This window comes from Loxodonta africana, chromosome 10 (genome assembly GCF_030014295.1).
Source record: "Loxodonta africana isolate mLoxAfr1 chromosome 10, mLoxAfr1.hap2, whole genome shotgun sequence".
Lineage (NCBI taxonomy): Eukaryota > Metazoa > Chordata > Mammalia > Proboscidea > Elephantidae > Loxodonta > Loxodonta africana.
In genome coordinates this window covers 49,253,697-49,279,855 of record NC_087351.1, presented here as the reverse complement: position 1 = coordinate 49,279,855, position 26,159 = coordinate 49,253,697, and the positions used below count along the sequence as shown (strand labels likewise).

General features: G+C 33.3%; 1 protein-coding gene across 1 annotated transcript in view; it reads right to left on the bottom strand.

The window, feature by feature from the left end:
- Window positions 1–26,159, bottom strand: part of MIPOL1 (mirror-image polydactyly 1) — a 304,146-nt gene that overhangs the window by 227,781 nt on the left and 50,206 nt on the right. Inside the window, exons 2-3 of the mRNA XM_010588600.3 lie at window positions 15,812–15,949; window positions 15,169–15,247 (exon numbers count right to left, since the gene is read on the bottom strand). Of these exons, the coding sequence (XP_010586902.1) occupies window positions 15,169–15,247; window positions 15,812–15,832 (100 nt within the window). The 5' untranslated portion in view covers window positions 15,833–15,949. The remainder of the gene's footprint in view (window positions 1–15,168; window positions 15,248–15,811; window positions 15,950–26,159) is intronic.

Sequence of the window (26,159 nt, the reverse complement as noted above, 5' to 3'; positions counted from 1 at the left end):
GACAGGGTTTGAACTGTGGCTCCATCGCTCAGCTGCATGACCTTTACCAAGTACTTAGCCTCTCTTTGCAATTTCCCTATCTGTTTTAAAGTGCATAATAATAATATCTACCTCAAAAGGTTGCTGAGGATAAACCATTTAAATTATGTAAATCTCCTAGCACTCAATGTTGGCTATTATCAGTTAAATCTACTTTGCTAAAAAGCTACTTTCTCTATTTTAATTTTTCCTTCCTTTCCTTGAGATCACAAATGGCAAGATCATACTCAAACTTTCAATTCGAATTTATATTTTTAATTAATTTCTCTTAAATATTAAGAATAAGATCAGTAAAGACATCTATTGTTGTAGGTATTATCCTAGCTCTCATATTAAAAAATTTCTCAATTTCCTAGACACACTTATTTGATGATATTTAGCCAGCATACAGTTGTGCAGCTAAACTCAGTACAGCTATCCTACACAATCAAGATGTTATTTATACATTTATTATTTCCTTCCAGGAAATGTCATCAGCTTTGTGGAAAGATCCTTCAGAAAAACTGCATGTAATATTTTCTTACTGAATATCAGAAAACCTGGAAATGGAAAATAAGTAAAATGCTATCTAATTTAATTTAATGAGAAACTAAAAATAAAGAGAAAATGCTTAAGTTAGTACAAAATGGTTAATACGTTTGTGTCAGAGTATAAAACTAACCAATTACAAGAGTAAAGGACTGAAATGGGACTTCGAAATTTAGAAACCTGGACATTAAGGAAAAATCTTGAAAAAAAATTCAATCACACAGAAAGAAAACACGAAATTTAATTAGTATATTCAGTAAACTGAATATGGCAGAAAATAAAAAATTTAAATAGCACATTTCTGTAACATAATTTGAGTACTCACTATATTGGCACATGATATTAGATACAATCAGGATCACAGCAGGTAGGCTGCAGAGTTTACCCTTTAAAAAAAGAGAACCTAATTTGGGGGCCAAAGGGAGTTAGGTGACATTCGGACCTTTGGCTTAAAAAATGCAGACTTGTTACTTGGATACTGTATAGTAACTCAGGTATTTTTTAAAATTGGTTTTTGGTTTGAATAACTATGAGAAAAAAAAAAAATTGAACTTTCACTTTCATTGGTCTACATACTCATTGTCCTCCATCTCAGCTTTCAACAAACCTGCCGACATAATTTTTGGTTGTTGCCACATACAGCAAAAATGAAATTTTAAGAGAATCTTTTAGCTGTGTCTATTTTTCAATCTCATCTTCAAGTTAGTCACCAATGTGTCATGGTTGGACACATTACAGAGAATTACACAGATGTGTTGTCTGCCAACTTACGCCCTTCTCATCTATGTAAGCTTCCTGTTACACTCATCTTCCTAAAACACACAGCAAACAAAAAACAGTGGATATATTAGACCCTCTATTTACTGAAATTAATCATTGAAAGGAAATAGTGATTTCGACAATCATCTAAAGGAGATATGCAGAGCAAGCATTAGAAATGAATACTTTATTTAACACTAATTAAGCACCAATATAGTTTTTTATAGTTTATAGTACCAGTGCTGTGTGGAACGTGTTGTTGTTGTTAGGTGCCTTCGAATCAGTTCCGACCCATAGTGACCCTATGTACAACAGAGTGAAACACTGCCCGGTTCTGTGTCATCATCATGTTGTTACGCTTCAGCCACCGTTGCAGCCACTGTGTTAACCGATCTCCTTGAGGATCTTCCTCTTTCAGCTAACCCTCTACTCTACCAAGCTTGATGTCCTTCTCCAGGGACTGATCCCTTCTGATAACATGTCCAAAGTACATGAAACTAAGTCTCATCACCCTCACTTCTAAGGAGCATTTTGGGTGTACTTCTTCAAAGACAGATTTGTTCATTCCTCTTTTTTTTTTTTTTTTCTGGCAGATCCTGGTATATTCAATATTCTTTGCCAACACCATAATTAAAGTGTGTAAATTCTTCTTCAGTCTTCCTTATTCATTGTCCAGCTTTCACATACATATGAAGCAACTGAAAATACCATGGCTTGGGTCAGGCGCACCTTAGCCTTCAAAGTGACGTACTTGCTTTTAAACACCTGAAAGAGGTCTTTTGCAGCAAATTTGCCCAATGCAATGTGTCGTTTTATCTCTTGACTGCTGCTTCCATGGGCAGTGATTTTAGGTCCAAGTAAAATGAAATCCTTGGTAGCTTCAATCTTTTCTCTGTTTATCATGATGTTGCTTATCGGACCAGTTGTGAGCATTTCTGTTTTCTTCATGTTGAGGTGCAATCCATAATGAAGGCTGTAGTCTTTGATCTTCATCAGTAAGTGCTTCAAGTCCTCTTTATTTTCGGCAAGCAAGGCTGTGTCAACTGCATATTGCAGGCTGTTAATGAGTCTTCCTCCAATCCTGATGCCGCGTTGTTCTTCATATAGTCCAGCTTCTTGGATTATCTGCTCAGTATACAGACTGAATAAGTATGGTGAAATGATACAACCCCGACACATACTCTTCCTGAGGTTAAACCACGCAGTATCCCCTTTTTCTGTTTCAATGACTGCCTCTTGATCTATGTACATGTTCCTCATGAGCACAATTAAGTGTTCTGGAATTTCCGTTTTTCACAGTGTTATCCATAACTTGTTATGATTCACACAGTCAAATGCCTTTCTGTAGTCAATAGAACAGAGGTAAAAATCTTTCTGGTATTCTCTGCTTTCAACCAAGATTTATCTCTCATCAGCAGTGATATCCCTAGTTTCTCATCCACTTCTGATTGCAGCTTGAATTTCTGGCAGTTCCACGTTGATGTACTGCTGCAACTGTGTTTTAATATCTTCAGCAAAATTTTACTTGTGTGTGATATTAATGATATTTTTTGGTAATTTCTGCATTCTGCTGGATCATCTTTCTTTGGAATAGGCACAAATACGTATCTCTTGCAGTCGGTTGGCCAGAAAGCTGTCTTCCAAATTTTTTAGAACAGACAAGTGAGCACTTCTAGCACAGCAACCATTTGTTGAAACACCTCAAATGGTATTCTGTCAATTTCTGGAGCCTTGTTTTCTGCCAATGCCTTCAGTGTAGCTTGGACATCTTCCTTCAGTACCACTGGTTCTTGATCACATGCTACCTTCTAACATTGTCGAACGTTGACCAATTTTTTTTGGTACAGTGACTCTGTATATTCCTTCCATCTTCTTTTGATGCTTCCTACGTCATTCAATATTTGGTCCATAGAATCCTTCATTATTGCAACTTGAGGCTTGAGTTTTTTCTTCAGTTTTTTTCAATTTGAGGAATGCCGAGCATGCTCTTCCCTTTTAGTTTTCTAACTCCAGGTCTTTGCACATTTCATTATAATACTTACTTTGTCTTTTTGAGCTGCCCTTTGAAAGTGTCTGTTCAGGTCTCATCATTTCTTCCAACCACTTTAGCTACTCTACATTCAAAAGCAAGTTTCAGATGTAAAGGTAAATAAAAAAGTAAATCTGCTCTCAGAGGATATAACAGTGTAATTGGAAAGACAAACAACATGAGTCACCCTTGCCAAAAAAATAAACAAAAAGTGGATGGTAGGATGGGGGTGGTCTCAGTGATATATTCAATCATATAGATCAGCCAAGCCACTTATGTATTTTAAAATTTTCTAGTAATCACATTGAAATGTAATAAGAGACAAGTGAGATTAATTTTAATATAATTAATTTTAATATATTTAACCCAATATATCAAAAATATTGTCATTTCAACATGTAATCAATACAAAAATTATTAGTAATAAATTTATAAATTTTACATTCTTTTTTGTAGTAAGCTTATAGCACATTTTAATTTGAACCAGCCACATTTCAAGTGTTCAAGAGTCTCATGAAGCCAATGGCTATCATATCGGAAAGCACAGATGTGGTTTCTTATGAAGCTCTAATGAAGTACCATATATATATAAACAGAGGTGAAGTAAAAAATATATGGGGGGCAGAGGCTAGATGTAGCTCTAAGATTTGAAATAAAGTTTTATAAAGCCAGTAAATCTGTCACTAAGTCAAAATCATGAAACCTGTCAATATCACATGGTTTATTTCAATCCTAAGGTTAGACTTCCAAAATAAACTACAACCCTTATACTATATATGGAGTTGTAGATAAATACACATGCCAAAAAGAAGTGGTGACGTTATTTTAACTTTGATTAGGACAATTCAGTGACTTTGTATACGATGTTGCAAATTATCCACTGGCAATTCATGTGATTTTGTTATTTGTTATTATTTTAAAAAAAGCCATTTTAAGTGGTACTATTACACCGAATTTTTGAAGTTTTTTGGTTGTTTTCATCAACTCCGAGATGGTCATGAACACATCAATATTCATCTTACTGGCAAAACATTCACATTTCTACGTAAGAACTATTTAAAAGTATGTAAGCGTATGCAAAGTTTTAAAACAATGTTTAAGCTTCTAAATCCCAACAACCTTCTGAAGGCCACAGACACAATAAAATAGTGTTATCTCCTAAAACTTAGGCTACCTAATTAACTTTAAACATATAAATTAAGGCTCCATAAAACTTATACTACTCTATTTAAAACATTCCAAATATTATTTAGGCTGAAATGATTGAAAGCTACCCTAAAACTTGATTTTCATAACAGTAATTTTTATTCTTTTTTTTTCCCCCTAGTGATATGAGCTATTTGGCTACTTGCTACACACTTTTTAATTTTTCTACAAATTTTCTTATTATAATAATAATTTATATGAGGCAATTAAAAACATGAATGAATTGGGTAAGTTTTGAATTTCTACAACTACAATAGGTTTAATAATGATATTTTCTGTCTGTTAAGTATGAACACATACCAATTGTGAATTCAACAGCTTCACAAATGATTTATGGAAGACAATTTTGGCAACAATAACTATAAAGAAAAAAAACTGATTTTCTTTATATATGCCTCTCATTTTATTTAAGAACATCTTTAGATTGTGAAAACATCAAAATAGAAAAATCACCAGTCACATACTAAGTGGGAATCGCTGAAACACAATGTTAGTTCTAATGGATGGATGATTGTGTTTGGTCTTTTGAAACTTTGAAGTATAGGTAAGTCTTGATCACACAAATTAATAAATCCTAAAGCTGGAGTTAACAATAACCATTACACCCAAATTCTACAGCTTAGCCCAGCCAATTTTTCAAAAGGTCAGGTTGTGAACTGGAGAAGATCAGGGAGGTCCACTGCATAGCTTTGTTGCCAGGCATCTCTCCTCTGGATTGTTGCAGGCATTTATTAGTATTCGTCAGCAGACTCAACAAAGCAAACAAGAAATTCAAGCACGAATAATAAAATGAAATGCTGCTATATAACCCTTTGTCATTCAGCAAATATGGGACTTTTTAGCTACATTGTTCCTAAACCTGGGTTACTACTTTAATTTTTCTCCACAGTGCTGACTGAATAAGTATGCATGTGTGTTAAATGCAGAGCTCCCCTAACAACTGCAGGACTGCCATTTAATCTGTTGGTAGATGGACCATTTCCTGTGGGAACCCTAGCTATGATTTCCAGATCCACCAAATAAATCTCAGATTAAGATTCCAAATGAAACCTGCCTTTGGCAGATAAAAAATGTCAAGATGGATATAAACAGTAAAACTATAAATTATCTAGGTGTTGCATGACAAACCAATGTTCAATTTTTTTTTGTTGACATGTGCCCAGATATCAAAACTATATGAGACATTCATCAAATGTCACACTTTCATAATATTGGAAGCATCATTAAAACTGTTTGACTAAGGACCTCAAAGTGTTTAAGCAGTAGCTCAAAAGTATATTTGTGCAAAGTAGAAGAATAAATTTACATATCAGCAGCAGCTCATAAGGGATGGGTAAATATTCTGTTTATCTCTCATTGTAATTCAGGTTACTTTAAATACAAGGTTTTAGGAAATCATTATACTCTATATGTCATCATTACATAACTTTCTATGCAAATAAGGTGTGTTTTATTCAAATTCACCATTTGTTTCTCCAAAGGGAGAAAAAAAAACATAAAAGAAAAAGGTAGGGGCTCCCATTTCATTAATCAGTTGTGACCACTATACTAGGGCCTCATTAGTCAGTGAGTGACACTATAGCATCCCAGGCCCTTGTTACAGTCAGTATTTTGAACTTAAAAAAAAAAAAAAAAAGTGTTAAATATATGAGGCAAAAAAGACTGAGAAGAGTATATTTGTTTGCTTTTATGTTCATTTCGAATAACTTGGGAATGGGGCAGAAATTTTTAAAAAGAAAAAGGTAAAACACGGCCAATAAAGAACATCATAGAAAACAAATGGCCTATTAAAAATGCAGAGGAACTCTCTAGCTAGTCCACTGCATTCTTAGGAGATCAGGACTGTTTTTTTTTTTTAAAGAAAAATCTGTGTTTTGTCTTTACTCATCTTACCTGGACTAATACTGCCTTTTCTTGGTCTTACCTCTATTCTGGTTGATAAGATAGAGATGAAGGGTTCTGAAAGTAAACTATCAGTTTGCTGAACTGTTATTATTACTCTTTAACTTTGAACTCTTAAAAGTAATTGAGTTAAGAGGCTTCCAGTGACTCCAAATTTTGCAACATTTGGTTATTAAAAAAAAAAAAGGTAAAAACCTATTCTGTTTTAGACAGGAATTTCTTCAAAATTATAAATTCTTCACACTTACATTAATCTGCAGAAAGGATACAGCATATACTCTGCATTCCAAATCTCAGAATTTGTATACAAGCCTGAACCCTTAAAGACTACATGCTGTCTCCACCTTATCTTGTTGGTTCAAGGAAACTAATGCTAAATAAATTCTAACCTAACCTAATCTATTAATCTGAAACTTTTAAAAAGTGGGGGAGGGGGTGGGAGGACATTAGAGAGGAAAATAATGAATCTTATGCTCAACTCTCATCCTATTTCTATACAAAAAATACTTAACTGAACATGTTAGCTAATTTTTGAGTGTATCAAATTACCTGAGGTACAGCTACATTTTTAACATAAACTCATTTAAAGTATAAACTTATTTAAAAGAATTTGTTACTTTTAAAATAATGAACAATTAGCAAAAACTTACATATTCAGTTTCTACACAAAAGTATAATTTTATCAACATCAATCAATCACTTCTAACTCCTCACTTGCTGGCATATGAATTTTAAAGTATCAAAACATTATGATATATGAAAACTAAAATAAATCAAAGTCAAAATACTATTTTTTAAAATAATTATTTTTTACCTTACATCTTACCAGTATAATTTCATCATACGACAAAGAATTATCAATGTTATCCAACAGCTACAGATTAGGTATTTTACAATTCAATCATTTACACTATAAAATAACCTATACAACCAATTTTAGAATACTGAAGCTTGATTTGGTTTAAATTTGTTTCTTCATAATTCCCCAAGAAAAAAGTAAAAAAAAAAAAAAAAAAGCAAAGCAGAACAAAAGTGTATTTGAAACTTCTTTCCCCAAAATAATAATGTCATATATGATAGGTTGTTTTGATTCAAAAAATTAAAAAATTTGAGTTGTTTGATGACCCTCCAAAAATTTTTTTATTCAATTACTACAGATTTATTTATAACCAAAAAGTACTAAGTGTGCGTAAAATATATAATTGCCATGTAAGGAAAAAAATATAATATCTTTAAATGCAGGAAGCCACATCAGTCCTAATCTATACATAGCCGGTCAACCTGGACCAACTCTGTTAACAGCCTTAAATTCACTGTATACACCAGTGCATTTTGATTCACATCTCCAAAATCAACAAAATGCCAATGCACACTCAGAACTTTAAAATAATCACACTAAAAGGAACAAATATAACCACTATGAAGATCATGACAGTCACCTTAAATGTGATAAAGTGAATTCTAAATTAAAGATTCAATAATGTTAAGATTTGTGTTGTAGATAAGCATTCTAAGTGTTTTGGCACAAAAAGGCCATAACCAGAAATGAATGAAGATTTTTACTGGAGAGCTGAGAATTTTAAGGATAGAATATTTAAAACAAAACAAAACATTTTTGAAAAATCCCAGTTTTTTCTATTTCATGGCCACAAATAAATTTCAAAGAGCTTGCATATTAAAAGTGGAGCTGTATTTCTTTAAATCAAAGCAGTCACAAGTTCTACAAAGAAAGGATCTATACCAAAGGTATAGGAATGGAGAAAGGGGTTCTACAAAAAAGGAAATTTACCATTTTTACATGCTCATTTTTCTAAGTAATTATCTTTTAATGAAGGGCCAAACACGCAGTAAGAACTCCATATGAGGAGTACAGCCCGAGCTGATTCAAAACATTCTGTAAATCTATTTTAACAAATAAAAGGCTCTAGTTATCTCATAAATTTTTTCCTTATTAAGAATTTATGGCATAAACTTACTAATGTGAACTACTCTGATGAATTGTCAGAAATGATGACTCTCAAAACACAGCTCTTAAGAAATTTTATAACCAGTTAGAAAACTAAGCTGTACTTGTAAACATTTTTTGTTTTTTCATTGTTTTTCTACGGAGGCTAAGAACGGTAATACCATCATTCATATCCAGCTTAAAAAATAAAGAAACTGAGAATCCCATTTTTTAACATAAACTTATTTAAAATAATAGAAATTTATTTCTTTACAAAAGAGTATAATATCAGTCACTCTTCTGAGTTGCCTCAGCCTTTGCTCTGGAAATAAACCAATCCTTCTTGGCCAGCTGCCAGTGGTTCTAAACCACTCTCTCAAGTATTCTAGATGGTCATGTGAGAAGCAACTAGCATTCTATTAAGCCAGGTCCTATAGAGATAAAGTGTAAATTTAATCATACCACAGACATGTTCTTTGTTAACCCCTCTATGACATACGGGAAATAAAGAACCCACTCTTAAATTCACACCTGACCAAAAAATAAAAAGGCACATAAAGTATTTTGTGATGCCGTTAGTCTGAAGATTTTTATTGATATTGGAATTTCAATACAGACAAAATTAGATTTTACCCACCATAAATATTATTGATTCTATATTATATTCCATCAAACATACTAAACACCAGTTATACCACTTTGAAAAACCAAATTGCTAATGATATTTTGAACATTATATTTGAAAGAACAGATTGCTTATGAAAGTAACAACTATTTCAAATACTGTTATTTTTGTTTCTTAATACTTTCAAAAAAATTTTTTATAAACCTACCTTCCATAACTGGATGAACTAACAATGGTAACAACCACCACCATTTATTTAGGAAAAAAAAAAAAAAACCTTGTTGTGGAGTCAATTCTAACTCACAGCCTCCCTAAAGGACACAGTAGAACTGCCCCGTAGGGTTTCCAAGGAGCAGCTGGTGGATTCGAACTGCCTACATTTTAATTAGCAGCCGAGCTCTTAACCTCTGGGCCACCAGTGCCCTACCATTTATTTAGGCCCTGTAAATTATGACAACTTTTTTTCTTTTTTAAACTGCAAAAACTACCACTAGCACATCAGCAAAAAGAATTATACTACTCTGATATATAAAATACATAATATACAGATTCATTTCTTGTTTCAGGCATAGTACTAGGGACTTTACATATATCATCCCTAATCTTCACAACAGTCTTAAAGAAATCACCTTATTTCATACTTAAGAAAGGTCAGGCTTATAAAAGTTAAAAGGCTTGCATTCAAGGCCAGGTAGGTAGTAAGTGAAGTATTAAGGAATTAGAACCCAGGTCTACCTAGCTCCAAAACTTGTGTTCTTTCTACTATAACATTTTATTGCAACTATTAAGTACATTCATTTGTTTTTCAGTACAATTTACCTTCTGCTTTAAAATACAGACAATGAGCTAAAAAACAAATGATCTGTTTAGAAAAAATGCATCATTACTTATTAGAAAATGAATTATTAAATACAACTTTAAAAATACTTTAACACAGGGATGCAGACCCCAAATTCTCATAAAAATACCAGACTTAATGGTCTGACTGAGACTACAAGGACCCCGGTGGTCATGGCCCCCAGACCTTCTCTTGGCCCAGGACAGGAACCATTCCCACAGCCAACTCTTCAGACAGGGATTGGACTGGCCAATGGGTTGGAGAGGGATGCTGGCGAGGAGTGAGCTTCTTGGATCAGGTGGACACTTGAGACTATGTTGGCATCTCCTCCCTGGAGGGGAGATGAGAGGGTGGAGCGGGTTAGAAGCTGGAGAAATGGACATGAAAAGAGAGAGTGGAGGGAGAGAGCGGGCTGTCTCATTAGGGATAGAGCAATTGGGAGTGTGTAGCAAGGTGTATATAAGTTTTTGTGTGAGAGACTGACTTGATTTGTAAACTTTCACTTAAAGGCACAATAAAAATTAAAAAAAAATACTTTAACACAGAATGATTAGTTACCTTGGTATTTTCAAACTCTGAATTTCAAGGATCATAATGCCTAGGGAATGTTTTTCTACAGGCTACCTTACACCAAAACAGATCTCCATTCTAAGCCACTTGCAGTTTCCTTCTCTTTTAAATAAAAGTTTATGAAAATGATATAAAATTCTACAATCATTTTTGATTGTCATGATCAAAGGCATTAAAAACATCATAGTTTTTTTTTTCTATGGTGTTTCTCTAGATGTCTGTTCATATACAGTACTTACAAATGATGCAATAGTTTTAGGTATAATTCAATTAGAGAATAACAGATGGACAAAAGGTGACCATAAAAACAATATGTACTTTGTGGAAAGAGAAATACATGAACCAATAGCAGAAGCAATAATAAAAGAGGTTGATGGTGGCAGACAGGTTCAAAAATAACAAGAAAAAATAAACAGCATTCCGACTCAATAAGAAATTAATAATCTACTTTCGAGTTACCTTTTACTAGGTTTTAGTGCTATTTATTTTGTTTTGTAGAGAAACCACGAGAACTATGGCTACAAAACATAACTGCCAGTCCAATTCTAAAATAAACAGTACAATTATTTTTTATTTACATTCAGCAAGATAAGATTTTAAAGTTATTTGCTAGTCTCCAAAAAACTGCAACATGTAAGGATCCTATTAACATAAGCAATTCTAGAAGCGGTTTTCCTCTCAAGTTTCAGGTGAGTGCAATGACTTTTGACTTAGAATCATGCTCACTTTTTAAGCTTAAAGGAACACTAGATTAAAAATATATATCTAAATGTAGATGATACATATATGAAAATAACCACCCTGTGTGTGAAATAAATAAAAATACATATGATTTCCTGAAATAGTAAACCAAAGGAAAAAAGATGTGAAGGAACTCAGAAAATTGAACGGTTTGTACAAAGCTTCTCCAAGCTATGTGATTCTTGCCATTTCTTACCTTTTAATTAGCAAGAAATATTTAAAATACAGCAGACTTAATATTTAATTTTGATAGGTAGGAACAATAACCTTTTTTAACCTTTCTTAGGGAACACTGACCCCTAAAGGCTCTAAATTTAAATAAGTTTCACAATTTTCTAAATTTAGCAGGTTATCTGAACCTCATTTTATCTCTATTATTTTAAGTAAGTACACTGACCGCAGACATGTTTATTCTTAAATAATATGTGAACTATTTCCACTGGATTGTTGTGTACTAGAAAACAATTAGAATATGTTTCTCCTCATTTAATAAAAACCACCAAAATTTAATACAAGTCATATTAGGAACTGATAACACAATGTCAAATAATTACTCATAAGAGATTTCTGGCATCTGTGCCTTTTTCCTTATATAGTTAAGTAAATAATAAGCAAATGTTACAGAAGGCCAAGCAATCACATCACAACTCATTTTGCACCAGGGCTGATTTTGCATAAGTATAAACTCTTATGATTATGACATTCTACTTTTTTCTCTAAAAAAGCAGATTAAAAAAGAAAAACTGAAAGTTTTCACAAAAGGGCAAAGCATAATTTACTTCTTAAAAGGCCAACAGTTGTTACTGATTCTCATTTGGCAACACACATTTATTCACTCACATATTGCTTCCACTGACTTAAAAATTACATTCATTTAGGTTGTTTAACTACTTGGAAACCTGTAGAAACTTTGCAGACGTCTTCTTCACTCATCCTACCTATCAAGCTCAACTTTACCTTTTCCAAATTGTCTATAATGACAAAAACAAAGGAAAATGTAAATGGTTATATCTGTTACGTTATATACCACACCAGCTCTTTGGCTTAAAATAATTCAGCAATGTTTCTAAAATAAAGCTAGGAAAACTTGTAAGACAACTCAAAAGCATACCTCTGTATTATGTGTTTTTAATTAGCCCAATTCCTTATAAAAATAAGTAAAATAGTATTAAACAAAATTTACACCAGAGCAGACTATGAACATTACTGTAAGACAGAGCTTTGAAGCAATTTGTGCTTCAAGACAAATCCCATGAACACAGTATCAAGGGGATGACCACGTGAGATTTTACTGTTTCAACATATCAGTTACCACAAAACTTGAAAGATATTACATTTACCTGTTTAATCTTATTCCTTCATAAAGTGTCTTTAACAGGGTCTTGGATAAAGAAATGTCTTATTCCTACTTCCCATATGAAAAAATGCCTGCTGAAACGCAAATTTTCTTAATGATATCTTCAGTCATCTCTGTTGTGGTCTGTGCCTCCTGCAAACTATCCTCGCATCTCTAGCTTCGATCCTAAAACCTTCCTTTCCAGGAGTATTATAGCTTCAGCGTCTCCCTTCCTTGACATCTTTCCTGGTTAGTCTATATTTATGAGAAGTATTTCCTCCACAGCGTCTAGCACTTATTAAAATACTTCCTTTGGCTCCCTACAGATCCTTTTGTTTCTAATTTGGACAACACGACTTCCATAGTGATGTGATCTGTGACTAGTGAACGTAAGCAACAGGGGCATAATTACTTAGTTCCTTTAAATTTTTTTTTTTATTTTATTTCAGTACATAAATTGAATAAAAATGCTTTGAGCTCTTCCAGAGAGAAGAATGTTTGCTAGTTTAGTCAAATAAATGAATAAAAATGGCTACAAAAAACTAGTTCCCAGCTTCACATCTATACATCCTTCTCATAAACTTAAATACAAAGAGAATAAACCACAATTAAATATCTATACATAAAAACTATTAACTTTGAATTAAAAACCTTTAACTACCTTACTCAGATATTATTTGCTATTGCTTTATGCACAATTCAGTCAGTTACCAGGATTCTAAGTCAAAGGAAGCAGTCCAGGGTCACATGTAAGAGAAAGGTTGCTAATGGTTCCGGAACAAACAGAAAGAAAATTTAAAGGTTTAGAAACCAAAAACAAACGCATAAATCACAAAAAGGTACTCAGAAAGTATACCAACTCTCTGTACCTCAAAAGAATGTGCAGTTATTAGCTTATTTAGTGCAATGGCTACCGAATAGTCTCCCAAAATGGCTTCTAGTGGAAAAGGCAAAAATGTAGTTGATGCTGAACAAGGAGCCTCATTCAGAGGCGGGATCAAAAGTGGGCAGGATGCCTATAATACGTTTTATTTTTAAATTATAAGATTTAGAAGAAATAAATAAGATTTGAGCCCACAACTATACGTGGTATTATATTCAGAGTAATTTCCCAAGGTTCCAGATATACATTTTACTGTAACAGATTTCAAAACAAAACTCAACATTTTTTTTTTAAACCCCTGTCTTTATCTCTGAGCCCTGGTGGTGCAGAGATTAAGAGCTTGGCTGCTAACCCAAAGATCAAGCAGTTCAAATCTACCAACAGCTCCTTGGAAACTCTATGGGGCAGTTCTACTCAATCCTATAGGGTTGCTATGAATCAACTCAATGGTAATGGGTTTGGTTGTTTTTGTTTTCTTTTTCTCTGTCTCTCTCTCCTCTCCCCACCCCTTCTCCATGCTCCCTTTATCTTTTTTTTTTTTTCCCCTCCCTTGAATGCACTAGGTCACTCTAGCTAGCTATCTACATCCTTATCTCTTCTTCAGAATGTCTCTTAGTCTGTCTCTGTCTTTCAGGGTGTCTTTCAAACTTTCTGTCTTCAGACTTTTTCTACCTCTCGGGTTGTGTCGCTTTGCCTGTGCGTATTTGTGTGTGTCCTTTTTCCCTCTGTGGCTCTATTCACGTCTCCGTCTCTGCATGTCTCTGTCTCTGAGACTCTCCCTGTCTCCATCTGCACATTTCTGCATACTTCTCTGTCTCTCTGCATCTGTCTCTGCATGTATGTCTCTGGCTGTGTCTTTCATTTTATGAGTACCTCTGTCCATGTATGTCTCTCAGTGTGCATGTGTCTCTATATGAGTCACTGAAGGTGTACCCCTTTGACCATGTGTCTCTCTGTATCAGTATGTCTCAGTCTGTTTTGTGTGTGTGTGTCTTCATCTGTTTTTCTTTTTCTCTCTGTGTCCTGTCCATGCATATGTCTGTATCTCTCTCATTCTCTGTATCTTTCCCTTTTCAATCTATGTGTCTATCTCTGATGTCTTTCTCTTTCTGCCTTTCTCATTCTGGTATTGCTCTGTTTCTCTCTCTGCATCTTTGTATATCTTCTGTGTCTCTTATCTCTCTGTATGTCTCTTTCTGTGTGTGTGTGTCTGTACCTCTCTCTCTTTCTCTCTGTGTCTCACCTGCCTCTGTGTCTCTTCCTCATTTCATGTCTCTCTTCTCACTGTCTCTCTTACTTTGGGGTTTCTCTCTGTCTCTGTGTATGTCTCTGTATCTGTGTGTTCTATTCCGTGTATGTGCCTCTGTATGTGTGTCCATGTCTGTGTGTCGTCCTCTCTTTGAGTATATCCTTCCCTGTCTTTTCCTCTGTGTCTCTCTCTGTCTGTTTCTCTCTCTGATTTTATCCCTGTGTGTGTCCCTCTCCTGGTCACTCTCAGTCTCCTGTTTCTTTGTGTATATTTGTGTTTCTTTCTCTCTTCCCGGGCATCTTTTTTCCTCTTCCTCTCTCATGTCTCTTTCTCTGTGTGTGTGTCTCTTTTTCAGCATGTGGGCCTCTCTGTTTGTGTCTCTTTCATTGTGTGTACGTGTCTGCGTGTGTACTCGTCTGCCTCTGTCTAATATACGGGTTAGAACAAACACACTTCTTTCAATACCTTGAACTAGCAAAACACCTCAGGTTTGGTATTAATAGTTTAAAAGTCCTTACCTTTTGACCAGTCCTCCATTTGTACTTCTGTTCTTATTTGTTCTGGCAATGTCTCTCGTTTTTGCTCCAAGATCTGAAGCTAAAATAAGGCCAACTCTAGATAAATAAACTTAATATATCAGAACACACCTAAACCTTACTTTTAATAGATAATTTACAAGACAAATGGTTTCCTAAAACATTTATAATGGGACAACTCATTGCATATTTCAACAGGTGAAATTAAACCTTTTTCTCAGAAAGAAGTTCTTTTCTTCACATTTTTATTTTAATAGTTACGGTTAAACTTCTAGACAACCTTATTCTTTTGGTTAGAGAAACATTTAATTGAACTAATTTGAGTCTTTTCAAAGTATAACTTCAAGCATTTAAGAAAAATAAAATTTTCATTATATTTGCTATGAATTTTATACCAAAAATTTCAAATTTATTGGATTGATTTGAATTTACTATGTATAATTTCATATAAAACATTTTACACTTGTAAAAGTAATTTAACAATGCTATTCTAATTAAAAAAATAAAAACCATCATTGATTTGTGGAATTATTGGTATTTTTCTCTTGCATTTGTTTTCATATTACACATAATAAAAAATACATGCATACTTTTTACATGCTTTTTAGAATAAAATTAGATTTACCTCACAGCTAGAACCTTGCATTCTTTAAAAAGTCCTCAAATAAAGCTGTAGTAAGCTTCTCCTTTTCCAATTCTCTCTAAATATGTTGATTCAAAGTTGGCAATCTTTTTCTAAGTTCCTCATTTACCTTTGGATTAGCTGAAAATATAGGAAGTTATTAATATCAAAGAAATATGTTCCAGTCAATGAAGCCATTTCCCTACATATTGCCCAAAAAGGTTAATAATAATTGCAGTCTTTTAATAAGAGATTCATATAGCAAGACATGTAGAAAATACAGTCTTTAATAACCTCTGGAGTATTTTAAAACATGTCTTACAGGCCTAATGTGCCTAGTAATATACCATTTAAAACCATAATTTTATCCCTCTGCAATATACAGTCACTCTTTCTCATCATTTGCCCAGCTAATGAATGCCAGCAATTAGTAAAATGTAATCCCATTGCACAATCATTTTAATGCTTTTAGCACTCAGAAAAGTAAACATGAAATTAATACTGCTCAAGCCATATCAGATCCTAGTTGGAAGCAAGCAATTATAGTTCAGCTCCTCAGGTGTAATTAAATGATTGGAATGATTTAGTTCCATAAATGCAAGTTAATTCATAAGCAAGCAACAAATATACTGGGAGTAATTACAAGAAACACTGACAGTCTAAGCAGGGCAAATTCTTTCAGGAGCCTGACATAGTAAAATGCTGCCCTCTCCTGGGCATGTAAGTGAATAGCTCAGAGCCAAAAACACCGAAAGACAAAAAAACACCTTAAAAAATCCACCAGAAAGAAAAATAATAACCAATACACCAATTAGATTTCATTTCCTATACCAAATATTTAAATGTATGCCTTATGTATGCCTAACTTCTAGAACATGGATAACTAATGCTTCTAGGTATAAACCTCAAAACGTACCAGACAATTCCTATACCTTCTATTGAGTATATATCATTCACGTAAAACATCAGCAGACAGACAGATGACTGAAGGTGAAAATTCTAGTATCCATCTGGGCTGCCAGGCTGATGTCTATGTTCTCTCATTAGTAAAGTCTAACTAGATTGTTAAAGATTACTAAACTAGGCTTTTATAAGTAATAAAATTCCCACAGAAAAATAATTCCTGAAAAATATAAAAACAGAATATCCAGTGTTATCATGGCTTTGCATAATGGTCTAAAATTGTTTATAATGAGGTTCAGTAATAATAAAAAAAAACTTGAACACTGTGGTATAACCATTTTTATAAGCATATTTTGAAATGTAAAGAGTAACAAGCACCATACAAAATAAAATGCACCCTGGTTTTATTTAAGCCAGTCCCATATTTTTACTTTTTTTAAACTAAAATCAGTGTGAATTTACTTACACACTTTCAGGTGGTTCTTAACTAAACTCCACCCTCAACTTTTAGAAATTTATTTATAACACTTTAAAGTTATGCTCTAAGTAAAATCAACAAGTCTGTGTCAAAAATGAATGTATTGCTAGCACGAAATCCAATTAGCATCCTCCCTTTGTCTTTCTGTAGAATTGAACATATTTGCTAACAAAATACTGTCAACCATACAACAAATGTTTACTTTTCCTATACATGCAAACAGTATTTCCAAGGATAAGGTTTAACACTACCAATTTTTGGGGAGGGAAGAAAATTAAATTAATGCCTTTCTAATTTGCTTTTAAATGCATTAAAATAACCATATTCTAAAGCCATATCCTGTGCAAACTATAAAAATAAAATAAATCAAAATATTTAAAAGTCTTGCCACTAAGTTTAAAATGTATGGCACATTTGCTTTGCCCTTTGATGTCACAGTCTTATTTTTCAATTCATATCTTGTACACTGTAAGTTAATTGCTTTTGGAAAGTACTTATTATTCATGTAAAAATTAATGTGCCAATGTGCTTAAATCCTCTTAAATGACCATTCATGCATCTTTCTTCTTTAAGTACCAATGAAATCTGTCAAAAGACATCAATGCAAAATAGTCTTAAAGAAAGTTCTAATAGAGATTTTTTTTTCTGCTAACACAAGATTTTCATATTCACCAACTTTACTTAAATTCCATTAATTTTTTAAGCTACTTTTAATAAATTCACCAAGTAAAATTTTTAGGCCCCATAGTCTGTCATTTGTGTTCCAGCTGACATTATGAATATTAATAACAGTGTTATCCTGATTAAATAGGCTTCATATGAAATCCCTGTGAATCCTATAGCTCAGACATCTCATTTTTCCAACTCTTTATGAATTTGGATTCAGACATTAAACTGGAAAAATCTCTAAAAACAGATTTAATGGAACATTTGCATATTCAAGCAAAAATTAGATGTTCTAAAGATTTAAACAATTAACTTACGTATCTACATATTGTAATAGGAATACAAGGTTTCTGTAAACATGCAACATATTTTATACTTCCTTTCAGGACAAAGACTTGAGATTAATAAAATATAAATTCCTGCCCTTACAATCACTCTAAAGAGCTGATATCAAGCACTTGTTTTCAATATAAAATTATATATTCATATTAAAACTAGTAGAATGATTTTCTAGTACACAATCAGATAAATTAGGTTTCTTACTAAAGAGGCTAACTTATTACATCGCAGACAAACTGTAAATTAACAGCTTTACTATTACAATCTACACCAGGTTATAGAAGCAAACTAAAATCTATTTCAAGCTAAAGCTTATTTGTTTATAATTGTGCTGGGAAAAATTACCCACGTTAAGAAAAAAAAAACCTTAATATAATGAACAGAACATATTATTTCAGAAAAATAATATTTCATATTAAATTAGTTTTCATCACAAAATCATCTAAGTCACATTTAATTCTCGAAGGAAGTTAGTGAGTGTCATTAAATAGAAGGAAAAACAAATAATAGTTAAGGAAAGTGTGTATCCCCTTCTCTGCCAAAATCTCCTCCATTCACCCCATCAAAAAATGTAGGCTGAAAAAACTTAAACATACCTATGTTATCAAATGTGACTTGATTCTCCCTGTTTACTCAGCATTCAAACTCTTAATGAAACAAAATTTGTTCTTTGAGCAGTCTAAAATTTCTAATCTGCCTTCCAAAAAATTTCTAATCTGTCTAAGAAATTATAAATAATTCTGACATTTATTCTTTAAAAATAAATAATGCCTTTTTGATACAGAGACATTAAAAAAAAATCAAAGTTCATTTCCCAATGTAACAGTATCCAGGATTTTTAAAAAGGTTTTAAGTAAAAGAAGCCCTTCCCACCTTTCTCCACAAAAGTCACATTCTGGCAAAGGTTTCTGGCTGACATTGGCTGAAGGCATTTTTTTTTTTCCTCAATTACTCCTCAGTTTGATCACAAATTTGTATAAATTGCATTTAATAGTGTAAAATTAGGAATCAATTATAATACTGCATTAATACAACTCCAAAATTTTTATTTCCTAGATGGAGAAATGTTGGTAATTTCTGCATTGAAATGGCTTCATTAAATGGCCAAAGGAGACCACTGTATTTCTGAGAGCCAAATATTTTACCAGCTAACACAACATATAAAATATAAGCCTACGTCCTACTGCTGGATTTTCATCTTATTATATAAAAATCTCTCAAACATTCATAGCCCCTTGGACATCCTCTCCCCAAAAGAATTCCTTTGACTTACTGTGCTTCAGATCACAGGCACTCCCCACTAAGCTCCAGACAGCTCAAGTTCCCCAGAACCAGGGAGCAAGAAGCCTGTGTGAACGTTAGGGAGAAAGGATAAGGGATAAAAGCAGCCCTGAATCACAGCTATCAAAATTAAAGAAGGCATAAATTCTTCGACCCCTCAGTTACACTACCAAAAATATTAAAAAATACGTAAAACATTTTTTTTATGTACAGAGATATTCACTGAAACAGTTATTTATTTATAAGTGCCGCAGTTATATTGGGTTTCTTTCCATTCCTTGAACACACCAACCTTATTTTTGCCTCAGAGTTTTTAAACCTGCTATTTCCTTTACCTAGAACTCTATTCTATAGAACTTTCAATTTTTCTCATCATTCAGGTCTTGCTCAAAAGTTATCTCATAAAAAAGGTTTTGAAGAAAGCCATTCTATCTAAAGCAGAAACTCATCTTTCATTACATTACCTTATGCTATTGCCTTCACGAAATTGATTTGTTTAGGTGTCATTTCATTGTTTTTGACCTATCTCAGATATATATAAAACCAAACCAGCTGCCATTGAGTCAGTTCTGACTCACGGTGACTCCATGTGCATCAGAGTAGAACTGTGCTCCATAGGACTGTCAATGGCTGATTTTTCAGAAGTAAATCACCAGGCCTTTCTTCCAAGGCGACTCTGGGTAGACTTGAATCTCCAACCTTTCCGTTAGCAGCCACGTACATTAACCAGTTACACCACCCAAGGACTCCATATACATACATACATACATGCAAACATATAAATGTCACATGCAAGCAGGGCTCTTATTTCCTCCTTTATATCCCTTGAAGAACGTGGGGCACACAAGCATTCAGTATATATTTTATGCATGAACATGGACAAATGGACAGATGGATGGATGACTAACAAAAAACTTGAAATAATGTAAATGTTCATCAGTAGAGAACTGTGAAAATAAACTGTGGTACAACCATACACAGAATCTATATGATTTCTAGCACAAATAAATGCAAGAGATCTATATATATTATGGGTGGAAAGTTATTTCAACAAACATTTGTCAAGCACCTATATAACTAACGTGAGACATTGTTCTAGCAGTTAGAGATAAAATGGTGAATAACACAAATTTCTTACCCAAAATACATCTTTAGCTAAAACAATAATGTACATAAACCCATTGCCATTGAGTTGATTCTGATTCAATAATGTATGTAACATGGATAAATTAAAGAAAAATGATAAAATTATACTTGCATATACATGCATGCTTGAATATGAACACTATTTTTTGTAGAAACACACATAGGAAACAATGACCAGTGGTTTCTCTGAAAAAGGGTAAGGGGATTGAGAAAATAAGGGAAAGAAACATCTATATTTCATTTTAAATCATTCTGTATAATTTGATTTTTTATCATATGTATATATAACTTTTATTTTAATAAATGTTTATTAATAATCTTGGAATTTAATAGGAATCTGTGAAGGAAGTCATATGACACTTGAGAGATCCAAGGTGAATACAAAGGAAGTGATCTTTATGACTTCCTTGAAACTGTGAAAAATTATTACCTAATTAACCTTTTAATTATACTTTGGCGGGCTTGGTTATTTGCTTGTTTGCTTGTTTGGTTTAAGTAGAGTGAAATATTCAAATTAAATCAACATATTGCAGGAATATAGTAAAAGCTGTAACTTTGAAACACCTCCAGCTTTTTGGAAGAGAAGAGTTCAAAATGTCTGGAAGAGTTTCCTAAGAAACAAGCAATTATTTCTTAAAACAATCATGCTGCTTTGTTCAATGAAAAACTATTAAAATTTAAAGTTTAAAAAACATTAATAATGAAATTAAATTGTTCTATATTATGACTATTGTGTAACTCTTGCAGACAGTCCTCCTGTGTTACATGCTTTGGTAATCAAAAAATAATTAATCAAAAAGACTTTAATTATTTCTCATCGTTGAAGGTGATGGAAGGCTATCAAATTAAGAGGGCATAAATATTTGGCATTTAAATATATAGCTTTCACATTTTAAAATTCAGAGGACAAAACAAAATACTCTCTGGAACACTGCAACGGTCTTTAATGCCAGTTGCAAATGATGCTTAAAAGTGGGTATGGCACTGCACAACCTACTGATTCAAAAAAAACAAAACTTAAAAACTACAAAGTATTAGTACTTTTGGAGGGCTCATCAGATACAGGATTTTCTAAAATATCCTGAAACGTTTTGCCCTAGGCCAAACTAAACTAAATCACTTAATCTAGCATGGTACACCATATAAAAACAAAGTCAGCTTATAGAACAGTTTCTCCAGAGAACAAACAGCCTGTTTTCTTAAGATTAATGTTGATGCCAAGTTCTGATGCAATGACATACTCCTTCACACAAAGGGTTATTACATTTCCACACAACCAACTGAATTTCTTGGCAAATCAAAAGTAAAGAAGTATGAGAGCAAGTTAAATCAACCTATAATGGTAATTAGTATGAATACCCACATGAAAACAAAACAACAGCCATCAGAAATCTTTCTAAAATAAAGTAAAAATAATCATATAAGGTCTTAATTTCTTCATCACACACCACAGTGCTCACCAACAGGTTTTCTAAAATTGAACAAAAGTGATTCAATAATTCTCTGTAGTTGGTATGGTTTAATAATAGGTACTAACAAAGAATTTTTTTTTTTTTTAAGAAAGATACACATAGCGGCATATATCTGACAATAAATAAATAACAACAGTGATACTTTGAGCTTTGAACATTTAATAACAATTTTAGGATTAATACCGTACTTAAACATTCCCAATGGACAACAATGCTGCATGCAAAGTATGTATCTCCTTTTTAAAACTGTAATATTAAATAAAACTTTTAGGTTATAGGATACAATGGCTAATAACCAGGACTTTAAAGACAGTAAAATAAATGTAAGGCTTATACCTCTAATTTCTTGTTCAGGATCAAGAAAATCATAGCCACCACCACTCATTTTTCTTAGAAACTACAACAGCTAATGCAATATCATAAGAGTGAGTCTTAATAAATGTTTCTTTTTAATGAAAAGTATATAATAAGAATATGGTCCTAAATTAGATATTCTAGTAGTTAATTCATGTAGACTAAAAATGAAGTAGAAGAAAAAAAATAAGAACTCTAATATAGAAATTTCCTTCAAGAAATTTCTTTTGCAATTTAAGAAAATTATAATTTCAACTATAAATTATATGTAAATGTCATACTACCTTTTTTTTTTTAACGATACTATAAAAAAGTTTCTAGGAGTCCTGGGCACAAATGGTTAAGTACTTGTCTTAGTTATCTAGTGCTGCTATGACAGACATACCACAAGTAGATGTCTTCAGGAGCCCTGGTGGCGTAGTGGTTAAGAGCTATGGCTGCTAACTAAAAGGTGAGCAGTTCAAATCCACCAGCCACTCCTTGGAAACCCGATGAGGCAGTTCTACTCTGTCTTGTAAGGTCGCTAGGAGCCAGAATCAACTCAACGGCAATGGGTTTGTTTGTTTGTTTGTTTTGGATGCCTTTAACAAAGAGAAATTTACTCTCTCAGTTTAGGAGGCTAGAAGTCCAAATTAAGGGTGCCAGGTCTACGGTAAAGCTTTCTCTTTCTTGGTTCTGGGGAAAGGTCCTTGTCATCAATCTTCCAGTCTAGAAGATTCTCAGTGCAGGGACCATGAGTCCAAAGGAGGCACTCACTCTCAGCTCTTCTTTCTTGGTGGCATGAGGTCGCTCTGTCTCTCTGCTCCTTCTCTCTTTTATATCTCAAAAGAGATTTGCTCAAGATACAGCCAAATCTTGTAGATTGAGTCCTGCCTCATTAACACAACTGCCTCTAATCCTGCCTCATTAACATCATAGAGGGAGGATTTACAACACATAGGAAAATCACATCAGCTGACAAGATGGCAGACAATCACACAATACTGGGAATCATGGCCTAGCCAAGCTAACACACATTTTGGGGGACACAATTCAATCTATAACAGTGCTAGACTACTAGTCAAAAGACTGGCTGTTTAAACACACCCAGAGGCACCTTGGAAGACAGATCTAGTGATCTGCTTCCAAAAGGGCAAAACCTTGAAAATCCCGTGGGGCAGTTCTACTCTTCACATAGGGGGTCACCATGTGTCGGAATCAACTCAACAGCAACTAATACCAACAACAATAAAGAGTTTCTCAGGACATAAAAGTATATATTTATTAAAAAACTGTTTCAGAAAATATTTTTTCTAAAAACTCTCAAAATGGCAAATCAACTGAATTAAAAATATTTCCTATAAAATCAACAGTAATACAAATGTACAGAATTTCAAATAATTAAATAAATTAATATGTGCCGTTGCACTATTTAAAAAAAAAAAAAAGACATTTTCCAAGGCATTGACTTTTTCTTTTAAAAAAAAAAAAAGAATTTCCTTCTTTCGAGAAAATTGAATCTCTATGATGTGTTGATCTATGTAATATAATAATGATTACAGCAAAATGGTTGTATGAGTGATGACATTTTACACTATTAATTCTACAAGAAAGCCTTTTATAAAACACAAAGTAAATGAAGGGAAACCAAAAACTGAACGTTATCCTATCATTAATATTACAAAATAACAACCAAACATTATATGCCTCCTGATAAAAGTATATAACATTAATTAATAAGTATTAACTGGTGCAGGAGAGAGGAAGGGGGCAGGGTTCACATGGCAGGCAAAATAACGGAGTATAGATGAAACAATATTAACCAACATGAACCATGAAGATAATTGTTGAAGCTCGGCAATGGGTATGTACAAAATAAAAAACCAAACCCATTGCCGATGAGTCGATTCCGACTCACAGCCACCCTACAGGACAGAGGAGAACTGCCCCACAAAGTTTTTAAGGAGCGCTTAATGGATTTGGACTGCCGATCTTTTGATTAGCACTGTAGCACTTACCCACTACACCACCAGGGTTTCTGAATGGGTATGTAGGGGTTCTTATTCTTTTTGTCTTGTCTTGTGTATGTCTGAAATTTTCCACAATAGTTTAAAATATATATTACAAAATAAAGAGGATATACAGAATTTCCTTTCTAGCAAAATTTATCAAATAATCTTTTACAGAACTAGTAACAGATATTCCAATAAATTATTTAATTGTATAGAGCAATACAAAAATTAAAGACCCTCATTTTATATTAGAATGTTATCAGAGCCCCATCAATACCATCCAATAAATATTGTACAATATCTATTACAAGCATACACAAACACACTCCCTACATGGGCTCTGCAGTGCGTGTCATTTAGTGAGAAGTCTATACATTTCATTTCAGCATTTAGAAATTGAAAAGAAAACTTTATCAGCTGAGGGATATATACTTTATTTATTAAAATGCTTTGGAATTACTCCTTGACCTTACATTTAACAACTTCCTAGAGCCAAGATCTTATATCACCTATTGTATAAGGGAAGCAAGGTAGGTATATTCCATCACCTTTAACAAACATTTTTCTCTAGGTAAGCCTACTTAGAGGCCAATTGCTATGCCCTGAAGTAACATCATAGTTACTGCTACTGACTTGAAGTAATCAAGTTTATTGCTTGTCAGAGTCATAAGTACGTGAATCTAAAATAAGTCTAAATTTTATTTTAAAACACATTGATTTCCATTGCCAGAATGCTTTCCATTTGAAGAATGGTCATACTTCTTTGTATATGCAAAATAATTTTTTTTTAATTAACAAAGATTGTGACCTTCACAGAAGGCTGATAAGCAAAACTAGTGTCAATGACTATGTCATTATATCTCACAATTTCAGCACTTTTTACTATTTGATAGGTGTCAAGTCTATACTCGAATCAATAAATTTACATAAATTTCATAATCTGTCACAGTTTTAAAATAAAATTATTTGAATAAATAATAACTTCTCATACCAGTTAAAGAAATGAGTATATATGTAATTTTTCACTAAGGCAAAATGATAGCTTATTTTAAGTTATATCCCACATCCAGCTAAAATTCTTTTCTGACTCTTTAAAGGACTGCAAACTCAAATCCCATTCCAGTTGAAATAATTAAGCATTTGTTAGAATGGCCCTGTCATCTACCATGCCAAACCTTGAAATGTTGACAAATATTTTAAAATACATTTTCATAAATAAAGATAAGCTCGACAGGGGACATCTACGCCAACTGGCATAACAAAGTTTATGAAGAAAACTGTTCTGCATCCCACTTTGGTGAGTGGCGTGTGGGGTCTCAAAAGCTTGCGGGAGGTCATCTAAGATGCATCAGTTGGTCCCAACTCACCTGAAGCAAAGGAAAATGACGAACACTAAAGACACATGGAAAATACTAGCCCAGGAGACAAAAGGGCCACATAAACCAGAGACTCTGTCACCTGAGACCAGAAGAAATAGATGGTGCCTGGCTACCACCAATAACCATGCTAACAGGGAACATAACTGATAGCCCTGATGGAGCAGGAGAAAAGTGTGGTGCAGAACTCAAACTCACATAAAAAGACCAGTCTTACTGGTCTGAGACTAGAGGAACCCCAGAAGACATGGCCTCCAGACTCTCTGTTAACCCAGGACTAAAACCATTCCCAAAGCCCACTTTTCAGACAAAGATTAGACTGGACTATAAAACATAAAATAATAC